A 12,130-nucleotide genomic window follows, 5' to 3' on the forward strand; every position below is an offset into this window, starting at 1 on the left:
CGAGCGTTTGATGCTGACCCTGTACTTCAGTGGTTGCATAAGTATCCTGGTCTGCAGAACACTTGCCCATCTGCCCCACAGAGCAGCATTAGTCAGGTTTATTTGGATAGTCACTTCTGTTCTCCTTGAAATTGTTACGCTGTGGACACTGGGTCATCCACACCAGCTGCCTCCTGTAATGAAGTCACTGCTCTTTTGTGACCTTGCTTGCCAAAGTGTGCCTGCATCTTCATGCTTTAGCTCAACTATAACGTGTGTAGACACAGTCTTTTTGGTTTGGTTTTTTTTTTCTTTTGTGGAGTGCAAGCATAGCTGGATTACATCTTAAAGCCTAGGTGCTCAAAATTTAGGCAGGGCAGTGTTTGAAATCTTTATTTTGCTTAGTGATAGAAAGGTTCCCCTTCCCTCTCTCACTTAGAGTTACTAAGGTTTTATGTGCATGGGGAACTCTGCAGTTGACTGTGATGCAAGAAAAGAAAATTAAAAAAAAGGTCTGTCTTATCTGAATTGTCTCAAACTTTAAGAATTACCATGACAGAAAATTTTAGTTTTCTACCAATGATGACTACAGCTGACTCACATACTGTGCAGTCAGTTTAAATAAATCACGGATACATTCAGGGGAAAATGTAAGAAGGCTTTATGAAGCTTTTTGATACCCAGGAGTAGCTGTTGTGTTCCATGGGTGTAAGAATGGCACCTAGCTCAGCTATAGCAATTGTCTAATATTCTTTGAGAACAAAATTACATGAGACCCAAAATACACAGATTTGGATTGTTTCAAAATACATACATAACGCAAGAAAAAATGGAAGACACATTACTGCTACTGAATGAAACTCGCACTGTACTCAGGTTCTGTATGAACTAAATTGTATTTTTCCCTGTCCTGTTGTGTTTGCAGAAGATGAACAAGTCTCTGCTGTCTAAGACTTGGTCTTTTCTGGATCCAGAGTGAGCCACCTTACAGGAGAGCACAAGAAGATGTCCCTAGAATAGGAGCCTTGGAACTATAGTTAAAGGATGGTGGACCTATTTGCCTCCTTCCCTGCCTTAAAGCAGCATGGGGCTTCTTCCTCTGCCCCTCCCCTTCTGTCCCCTCTCCCTTTGCATGTGAAATACTGTGAAGAAATCGCCCTGGCACTTTTCAAACTGTGTTGCTTGAAATGCACAGTGCAGCAATCTCCAAGCTACCACTGTCGCTGTCTGCCACATCACACAGTATCATTCCAAATTCCAAGATCATCGCATCAGGATGATTAACTCTGGCTGCACTTCCCAATGCCTGGAAGGGTTTTATTGTTTTGTTTTAAATCTTCCTTTTGGATTTTAATCGCAGTCCTAGCACTTAGTCTCATTGGGATAATGAGATAAGCTAGTTGTTAAATTACATTTGGCCTTTAACCTACAAAGAGAAAAATGCATTGAAGTCTTTCAAGGAGGCAGTGCTTATATACTTGTTTACAATGCCTTTTTTACAGTTTTGTGTTTGCGTTTCAGAGATCAAATACTGCATCTGCTTAGTAATTACAGTATTATTTCATACCTGTAAGTAGGGTTGCCAGCCTGAGCTCCTGGAAAGAGTACTGCTGTTACGTGGCTGAGCAGGGCAGGAAGGAAAGCAGAGGTTATGGATTGCAGCCTTTCCTTGACCCATCTGGCTTCACTCTTATGCGCCCCGCCCCGGAATCTTCAAAAGCTTGTAAACATTAGCATTAATGGCATCCTTAGACGAGTCTGGTGTAAATGCAGAAAGAGGTGCTTGCAACTGGCTGGTGATGGAAGAGGACACTGTGTGTCTCATACCTGTGCCTTGTGGAAAACAGGGTGGCATAGCACAAAAGAAAGTGTCCCATTCTAATGAGACAGATGGCAACCCCACCTTTAAGTTATATATTATTTTATTTTTTACTATATAGTAATATTAAAAGAAAAATTAACTGGATAACATTGCAGTGAAGGAAAGTTGGGGTGCCACAGCTCATGTCAGCTGTTAACACTGATCTAATAACCCCTCTATGTTGACTTTGGCATTAGGGTATAAACGAGCCTTTAAGTAATGAAAAATAACACATTTAGGTTTGCCAGCCCATGCAATACAGAAATAGTCACAACTGTCAATGGCTTCATGGAACACTGCATGTGTAGAGAAGGCCAATGTGTAGCAACCACCTGCTCACAGCTGCTATTAACCCTATAATGACTGAAATGACCCTCCCCTCTATTTTTATGTTGTTTTTTGCACAGACTCCGGAGAAGTGAAGGCTGCCAATCCGAGTAGTACTCAAATGTGAGGAACTGCTGGTCTTGGATTTTATTTTTTTCCATTGAACTCAGCTGATCATATTGATCAGTAGATAAACGTAAATAGCTTCAACTTTTAAAGATCAAATTGCAGTGTTTTTTCACTGTATCGAAAAAAAAAAAGTCAGTGCTTTATTTAATTCTCTCTCCTGTAATCATAGCTTTTGTCTATTTGCTTATATATCACATTGTCAATTATGCATTTGTAATTTTACATGTAATATGCATTACTTGCCAGTTTTATTCTCAAGGCTATGGACCTCATGTGCATATAGAAATACAAAATCCTGGCTCTGTCACAAGTTGCACAAATGTTATATAAGCATTAAGTAATTGTAGACCATAGGACTGCTAATCTCAGTTCGCTCTGTGATGTCAAGTGCAGAATGTACAATTAACTGGTGATTTCCTCATACTTTTGATACTACTTGTACCTGTATGTCTTTTAGAAAGACATTGGTGGAGTCTGTATCCCTTTTGTATTTTTAATACAATAATTGTACATATTGGTTATATTTTTGTTGAAAATGGTAGAAATGTACTATGTTTATGCTTCTACATCCAGTTTGTATGAAGCTGGAAAATAAATAAATATAACATTAAGGAAGTCCATATTGATTCTTATGCATTTTACATGTTCCACATACTTGAACAGATTTATGAAAAATTTTACTTCTCTGTGTATTAATATTAAAGGGACATTGCCAAGTGATGTGGGCAAACTACCAGTGTGGAGTTTTTCTTGCTGTACAGTTGTGCTGCTGGTAACTTTGGAAAAGTCTGGGGTGCATACTGGTGAATGAGAGTGCCTGAAATGATGTGTGGCCCCAGCAGAAACATTTGAGGTGCCAAAACCAGAGTATAACTGTGGTGTTAGGTATATGTGGAATGTAAACAGTTCTAAAAGAAAGTTAGTCTTGATTTTAATTTCTGAATGATGTAAAAGTAAGGAATAGATGTTTTAACACCTGGGTTGGGAGAAGTATGCAAAGTGATCCATTTGAATTTCTACTGAAGATGGCATTTCAAGTAATAAGTATTACCCAATAGAATCCCCAGAAATAAAAGTTGACATTGATTCAATGTCAAATATGTAGATTCCCCCCTGGAGGTTAAAGTCATTAATTCATTATTTTCAGTGTTATGCAGAAGACTGGGTTAAAATGTCACTGCTAACACCATTATCAGCTGTATCTCATTTAGTTTTCAAATGATTGGCAGCTGTTTCCACATCTAAAATTAGTTCATTTCAGGGAGAAGCAACAAAATAGTCTACCTGGATTTAAGTCTCCCTAACATAATGCTTGAAATGTTCCATGTTTAAAATGCAGTCATAAAGTTACAAGTCACTGAAAATATAGGACTAGTAAACAATGTATTTTAAGAACTGAAGTCTCTGGTACTTGAAGGAAAGAAATTGTCCACAGGGTGTGTTTGGGGGGGGATGGGAGGGGGGAGCAGAACTACTATCTGTGCATCTGTGACAAATTAATACTTATTTGGCATATTTCCACAAGATGGAGAACTTGGAGAATTGGTTCTAACATTACTGGAATGAATTTGCATGTTTACATGTTTCACTTGCAACTTTGTTCTTCAGCAATGCTAAAGGTATGTTGTCAGGGGAAATTCCTCATATTAGCTCGTGAGGTATGTGAGCTGTTTGCACAGTTGTCAATTTTTCCAATATGTGTAATGTAGTATTGAATTAGGGAGCATTCTCTATCCTCCAGCATATGCCTGCCTTCTGTGTTTAATGCTTTTAGAGATGTCTTCAATGCCTGTCATCCAATATGCAAAGCTTAATTCATTGCAAATTGGGAGACAAAGGACACTTCACACAACAAGCCACTCAGCAGAAGTGAAGGGGGCCATGTTATGGCAAGACTTCTTTTGAAACAGATTTTGTCGTTGTTCTAATGCATGTAATATGAATTTTTTGCTTTGGTGTGGATGCAGCAAGATGCACACAGGTGAACCACCAGTTACTGGCATTTGGCTTTGCACTAACCGCAATTGGAAGGAACACTGAAATCTAAGGATTTTTGTGTGTGTGTGTGAAGAAATGTCAGTCTATTATCTGTACTCTTATGTAACTTTTTTAAACAGAAACTTGTTGAGCAAGAGGCTATTTCATTAAGCAGTATATTACACATGAGAGTCAGCCTTGGAAGTTGTTAAGAGCTGAGGCATGGAAAGTACTGCTTTAATGGGTTACTGTTGGCCACCTGGAGAAGAATGCACATTATGTATCTGTAAATCTGGCTGAAATACTTGTTCAACCTAAAGCAGAGATCAGTGTTGCTATTTTAAAGCGAAGTAAAACAAAAAATCCCAGAAGCCCTGTACTTGCCTGAAGACTAACAGTAAATACTCACAACTCTCTAGCCCAGGCTAACTCTGGGCAGCTGTGGCTGTCATGTTGAGATACAAAAATCCCCTGGAAGTAAATTAAAGTGAATTGACAACAAAGGGCTGTTTAGTTTGGTTTATTAGAGCCGATGACAACTCTGTAATGGACCAGAGCAGACGGAAAATGGGAAGAAAAAGGAGAGGGGGAAAAAGGGAGTTAAGAGAAAAAGGTATCAGTACTCTCTGGATCTAGTGGTGGTGTCACAAGCGTAGTCCAAGTTCTCGGTGGTAGGTGTACGTGTATGTTCCACCAGGGTCTTCTGCGGCAGATGCACCACATCGGCCTCAGAAGGTGCGGTCCGTTAGTACCCTTTTGGCCGGAATGGGAGGGGTGGAGGTGGGAGGCAGGCGCCAAATCACAAAGGCAGGTGTGCAGAAGGGAGGTGTGCAGAAGGGAGGTGTGCAGAAGGGAGGTGTGCAAAAGTGAAGTGTGCAGAAGGGAGGTGTGCAAAAGTGAAGTGTGCAAAAGTGAAGTGTGCAGAAGGGAGGTGTGCAAAAGTGAGGTTGAGCGCTGCCGTGCAGTGTCTGCCTGTGGCCTTTCTGTGGCGGTGCTGCCGTGGTTTTGAAACACGGAAAGAAGAGATTCACACCTCCACAGAAATCCCTTCTGATTGTTAAGCCCTTCTGCCAGGCCAGCAGCTTTCCTCGAGGGCCATTAAGGAATATCGACGCCGTCACCCTGTCTGTTCAGACCAGGTATGTCACGCCTTGTTCTGAGGCAATGTAAGTCACTGGGCTCTCACAGAAATCTAATAACCTTCCAGGCTTCCTGTCTCCTGTGGGTTGTGGAATAGTTGGAATAAAATCTTCTCACAAGAATGTAAGTAATGATTAAATTACAGGTATTAATACTTAAGTATTACTTCGTGTGTGATGAAACAACAAATACTTTTCTGGACAAAGCTGATGTAGCAGCAGCGGTCGGTCTGTCTGTCTGTCACACAGGTGATGCAGATCTAGTAAGGAAAATAGGAACAACGCTGTTGTTGAAATTGCTGGAAACTGGACCCCTCGGGAGAAAGCAACCATCTGAGATGATTAATGTAATCTGGTCACCTATCCCTAGATTGTCTTTTAAGTAAGCTTTACAATCTTTTGTCTAAAAATGCCACCATTTCAGAAAGGCTGGGAGTGGAAAAAAAAGTTCATTACTAATGTAAGATGGAACTGGTTACTTTCTGTTCTCCACTGAAAATGTGGCAAATGTGAATTTCTAGTTTTTATGAGAATGTGAAAAGCTTTGCTGCTCTCTCTTGCTTTCATGCAGAGACTACTTAGGAATGTGTAGAAACACCCCAGGTGCCAGAATATTAGCTGTTCTTCAGTTCCATTAATTGACATAATTTTAACACAGTAACAAACTAGGCTATAAACCTTGAAGGTATTCAGCTACTAGCAATCATCAATTGCATAATCTCAAACTATTCTCATTTGGTTTTCCTAGCATAAATGTATACAGTGATATTCCACACACAACTGTAGTCTCTGTGGTCTCTGTCAAAACTCAGGTTTGTGCTATCTAGAAGATCTGGCTTCTTAAATGTGGATTGCTCTACCATAGCCTTTTATGTAGTGGCACTCTGTCATGACTGCTTTTTCAGTGAGTCCTTTAAATAGGTAATTTTGTCCTAGGTAGTCTAATGACAGAAAGTAGGATCATTCTAGATGATCTCCAGAGGTCCCTTCCAGACCCTATCATTCTGTGATTCTTTTATTTTCTCTGCAGCACTGTGGCACTTGTGGACAATGAAACTCTTCATATGTGTGTAAATATACAATTCTTATATGTGTACATATGCAACTATGTATATATATATATATATATATATATATAAAAGTCCCTCATTCAATATTAATGCAGAATCCCCAATTTTTGTTATCTAGGCTGCCTACACTGGAAAGGAAGCCAATGTAGTACAGCATTATTTAAAGTCATTTGAGGGGTGAAGTTCAAATCTTTTATTCAGTGAAATTTACACCAAAGTTCATAATACCTTCCCAGTCACTGCCAAGTATTTTATCATGGAGTTGTTATCTTTTGATACAGTTCCAGAAAAAAAATGCCGCTTGCCCCAGAGTCAGTAGCTGTGGCAGAGAGAAATTGCCTGAGTGATATGTTCAGTCTTTATTGAGGCTGTTCTCATCACCAGAGAAATGCTAGGGTTTCTAAGCTAGTTTCTGTTGAGTTTTGTGTAACAAATAAGGTCATCTGAAATGTGGCTTTCTAACAAAGGGTAGTCCATGTGGCCCATAATGACTTCACTTACTTGGTGTCTGCAGTCAGAGTCCTGTGAAACATAAGGAATTGTACTGAAAACAATCAACCTTCCAGCCTGTGACCCTGCTTTTCATGATGAGAGTAGAACTGGTTATTCTGATGTTAAGGGGCAAGGAACCTCATATTGCCCTGACACATGTTTTGCTGTTGATACAGACTTTGTTGCTGTATATCTTAGTTGGAAAGCTGATCTACAGTCTCAGTAGTCAAAAGATACTGAGCCTTCATATGCTGTTTTACCTGTGTATATGATTCTTGCATTAAACATTCTTTAAGCTGAGTTGCTCTCTTCCTTTCCCTTATACATATGTCTTACAGTGGCCATATGTTCTTAGTGTCTGTCTTGTCAGGATAAGTCAAACTTCACTAGGACAGGTAGAGGAGTGGAAACTTGTGTAACCGCTCTGTATCTTGTACAGTTTGGTATTTTGGTTTGGTTGGTTGCCTCTTTTTTTTTTTTCTTTCTTTTCCCTTTTTTTTTCTCTTCTCTGTTAACATAGATATTAAAAAATACTGCTTGAAATGACGCATGATCTAGATGTGAATTTTATCATGTCACTGACTATTGTGTTATTGCATTCTCATACACTAGTTAAGTTGTCGATATTATCATGTGTCATATAGTAGCCCTGATGACTCAATTTGGTTTTGGGGTATTTCTTCAGGTGGGGAATCTTGATTTTTTTTTTTTTTTAAACGTCCAAACTGTCTTAAGTTATGTGAATATTAGTTGTCATGTCCATCATACACAACATGAAATTGTTGTTCTTTGCTGATTTTGCTAATCCTCTGAAGGGCAGGGATGAGATTCTTCTGGTTACTCTAAAAGTTTGTTTTGGTTTGTGTTGGGTTTTGTTATTCTGGAGCCTTATATATGTTTCTTATGTTTGTTGATGACACATTCTGGACAGCTGTTGTGTCTTGTGTTAGCTGAAGAATTCTACTCAGGTTGTGTTACTGCGCTTTGAGAAAGTTGTCATCTTCTAGACAGCAATAGAGTAGAAAAGAAAGTTCAAAGGGGTGTGTGAAATACAGTTTCTGAGAAAAACTGGAACTACAGAACTTTGCTGTCCCTGGGCTTTGTGCTGTGTGATGTGACTGGAGATAGTAGCAAAGTGCAAAGAAGTTGAAAAAAAAAAAAGAGAAATGATAGAGATCTGTTTGTGATTTAGGCTAAGCATAAAAGCTGCTGAATAATTTTGTATTTTTGTTTTATATTGAAATAATAATATTGGCAAAATCACCAAGCTTCCTGAAATTTTGCATGCTGTGTCTCGGTCCATGTGAAGTTCATTTGGCAAGTCAGTTGTTATTTCTGAAAAGCTCATAGCAAGAATTCATTGAAATTTATTTTCATAAGGCTTATGTATTTATTGCTCTTGAGTATGGGTCAACAAATCATTCATGTTCAAGTGCTTTGTTGAGTAAGAAAGAGTATACTTATCTGCTTCTGCTCTTCTCAGCACATACATGCTTTTTCTCTCTCATGCCTGTTGTTGTTCTTTACACGCACAATTCTCCCTCCTCATTAACCTCTTCCTGTTGCTTGTATTAGCTGCTTTCTCACGCAGCTCCTCTTTACTCCTTTGTAGGACATAGTACCACCCATTTCCTTCCTTCCAAAGTGTGTTTTGTGTGCAGACTTCAGAAACAATGGAGGAAGGCGGCACTTTAGTGCTCAGAAACCTTGAAAGGAGTGTGCCCATGGAGGGCAAATTCAGACACTGGTTCCTTGCATATACATAGCCCTTTTCTTAATTGCCTCCCGAAAGCTAGTTTGTCCAGGTTTCTAGTGCAGTACCCTGCATATAGCTGTATTATTGAATTGCATTAGTTATGATCTGATGAATACAGAACCTTTCTTTGTATTTACTGAAGTCTTTGTCAAATGTGGCTTAGGACCTGTGGAGGGAGTTTGGGAGGAGTGGTAGTTCCGGTCAGACCTCTCCAGTCCAAGGAGTAATCATGCAAGCCCTAGGGGACAGTTGTGTAATTAAAAGGATCTAGTCTATCTGACTATTTTTTTAAAACCACATTTTTGCTTTTAATCATGCTTGACCAATATACATTCTCAATAAAAAAACACATTTATTTCCAAAATAATGTTGGAGATCTGTTGTTAATGACCTGTACAGGACTGAACTATGTCCACATAGTCTAACCTTTAGGATGTCTCCATATTGGCATTAGCTATTCAAGCAACTGGTTTCCAGAGGGGTGAGGATAGGCATTTCTTTTTTGTGTAGCTCTGTTGGAATCTTTTTCATTCTCTTTATGGGAACTTTAACATTTTTGGATCTTCTGTAATTCATTGAGTGCTGTTTCCAGTTCCTGTTTGCTTATTCTGCAGAGCTTCCTTGGATACAATTCAGATACAATTGGATACAACCTACTTCTTTTCTTGTGACATGTAAGTGGGTTGTAGTGTTGCAGTTTCAGTTAGTATGGAATAGTTAACAAATTCCTGTAGTTTCTGGATAGCTGAACTAACGCCTTTGGACGGTTCCAGAGGTGGGGAAATGTCCTGTAGGTACTATTGTATCAAATTTTAGTTTGTTTCCCAAGTATTTCTGGCAGGCATTTGAAGGTTGTGATTGTAGCTTTCTTCATGTTATCTTTGCATTAGGGACACAAAATATCATCGTTTGTTGCTAAGGCTCCCTTACTGGCCTATTTGCATATCTGGTTGATAACTGTGCACAAATAGAACTTTCAAAATGGAAATCCATTTGCAAGGAATGAGTTACTCATGCTCAGTCAAGTGATACTGTCTGTATTGCTAACAGGATAAGTTGGCTTAATGTTTGTTTAAATTGCTTGGATCTGATACTGACTTTGTTTTGGTGTCTTCACAACTGCTCATCTGGGGTTTAAATGTCTAATTTCAGCAAATTTTCCCGTGTTTTCCAGGATTTGATTTTATTTTTGAGTTCAATGAGCTTTTCACAAGGTACATGTTGCATCTGTTTAAAATCTGTGCAAAACTCTAAGATGTTGGCATGTCAAACTACATTGTTTGATCTCTGTACATTTTTGGAGGGGGTGCTTGTAGTTTTTTTTCATCTGCACTTTTTGGGGGGGTTGTGGGTTTTGTTATGATTGGCTTTTTTTTTTTTTCTATTTGGTTTCTCACTTAACTACTGTTTAATTTTTTTGCCTTTTGCTTTGAGGGGCATTGAGGTTTTGGAATTTACATGATTTAACTGAAATCAAGACTATGTGATGTTTTTGTAGTACCTGCAGTATTAACCCTGGTTCCTTTCATAGTTGTAAACTTGTTCTTATTTATAGCATTGTCCTGATGGTTGTGTCTTCATAGTTTTAATAGCATTGGCTGAACTTTCACTTCTGCATACTGCTAAAGAAATTATTGCAGCTGAATGCATTTGGTCATGCTGATGTGATAATCTGTTCATCATTGCACTGGGTGTTGCAAGTGTTACAAACAATGTCTTTTTCTTGTTTTGAAGGCACTAATGCTGTATATGCAAGACAAAATTGACATATAAAATGTTTTTTTCTTGGGTATGCTTTCATTTGCACTAATTAATATCTCTGGCCAATAAACAGGACATTTTCTTTTAAGGATGCACCTCAGTATGCAGGGAAATGGCTGTGAAAGAAAAAGTTGATTTTCCTTTATCTTGAGAAGTCATAGCTTATACTGTTGGAAGTCTTAATGCAATATATAGTTTCTTATTATGTTTTCTCATGTCAGCCTTTACTGTACTGTGTTGTTTGGTGATTATTTTCTTAAAAAATCTTCCCTACTGTGGAATGACACTGGTTATTCTGACAAGATATTCCTAAGGGCAAAATTTTTGTTATTGAGAAATTGAGTAGTGCGTATCTGCAGCTCTTTCTGCTGTGTGTATCAAATAGGACTTCCTTAGTGTATATTTTCTATCTGCTAAATGGAGAAGTGCATAACTACCTGTCTATGTAGTTGGATTCTCAACACTTTACACTGTGGAGTGAAGAAATATACTAGTTTGTAATAAGTGTAAAACTAATAATGCTATGCTGTTTGCCTTTTAAAACAAGATTTCTTTAAGCCAATGTTCTACTTCTTCCTTTTATATGACCTACCTTTAACTCCCCACTTTGTCTTCCTGATCTTGCATCTATATTTGTTCTCACACTTTATTTTGTTTTGTTCTAGTGAGTCATCCCAATGGCTACGTGATATGTGAAATGTCATATTTTTCTATACCAGAGTGTCCTAGTTTATTTCACTCTGAAGTAATTTGCATACCATAGGTGAGAAGGTCCTGCTCTCAGTCCTTGTGGGCCTTTATGATGGTTACCTATTGACATGAGTCATTACAAAACAGCACTATGGTTGAAGTATCAGCTTCTGCAGGTTTCTGATTCTCTAAAATTGTACACAAATAAAAGGTACAGAACTAAAATGAGAGGAATGCAAATTGGTGGCCTGCTGAAAGCACTCATCTTCCCGTTTTGTCCAAAGGAGCTGCTTGACAGTAGCTCTTGGGGCATGATGGGCTGAAGGCTCCCCTGTGGGCTGTCTGACTTTCAGTGCCTTGTGGAATCCCCCTGCCTGTATTTTGTCCTTGTTGGAGACAAGGACATCAAGCCAACGTAGTTAAGTGATCAGTGGTGTTCTTTTGGTTATTCACTCAGGCTTGTCATATAAATTGCTGTTGCTGCTGCTTGGAAGTTTGTGGGGTTTAGGTTAATGTTTTATACATTATTTTATTGCTTTCCCTCTCTTCTCAGCTGTATATTTTGCAGTCTTTGTAAATTTAGCCTATACCATTTCTTGTTTCACATATGGGCTTTCACTGCATTGTAACAGAACAATCTGCCTTCATTTTGCTCTCTCTACACAGTTTGCCTTTGCTTACTACATCGAATTTGGATGCTTAATTTGGACTGGAAACACTTTGAGGAAGGCATTATGCATTTATAAAATAGTATCAGTGGATAATTTGTTTCCCTTCCCCCCCCCCCCCCCCCCCCCCCCCTTTCTTGAAGCATGCTCTGCATTGCCAAGGTTAAAAAATCATCATAATAAAAGCCCACCCACTTCTCTTCAGATTTCTTAAATTATAGATACACACTTAAATAACAAAACACTGCTTGCTTGGTGAAGGTCACCTTCTTTCACCTGTA

The 12,130-nt window shown here is 38.7% G+C and overlaps 1 protein-coding gene across 11 annotated transcripts in view; it reads left to right on the top strand.

The window, feature by feature from the left end:
• Window positions 1-3,029, top strand: part of RAPGEF2 (Rap guanine nucleotide exchange factor 2) — a 195,349-nt gene extending 192,320 nt beyond the window's left edge. For all 11 annotated transcript variants that reach the window (XM_064148732.1, XM_064148730.1, XM_064148736.1 and 8 more), the window contains one exon: window positions 905-3,029. In XM_064148732.1, coding sequence (XP_064004802.1) covers window positions 905-930 — 26 coding nt within the window. In that variant the 3' untranslated portion in view covers window positions 931-3,029. The remainder of the gene's footprint in view (window positions 1-904) is intronic.
• The last annotated feature ends 9,101 nt before the right edge of the window (window positions 3,030-12,130 follow it).

The sequence above is a fragment of the Pogoniulus pusillus genome, chromosome 9 (assembly GCF_015220805.1).
Source record: "Pogoniulus pusillus isolate bPogPus1 chromosome 9, bPogPus1.pri, whole genome shotgun sequence".
Classification (NCBI taxonomy): Eukaryota; Metazoa; Chordata; class Aves; order Piciformes; family Lybiidae; genus Pogoniulus; species Pogoniulus pusillus.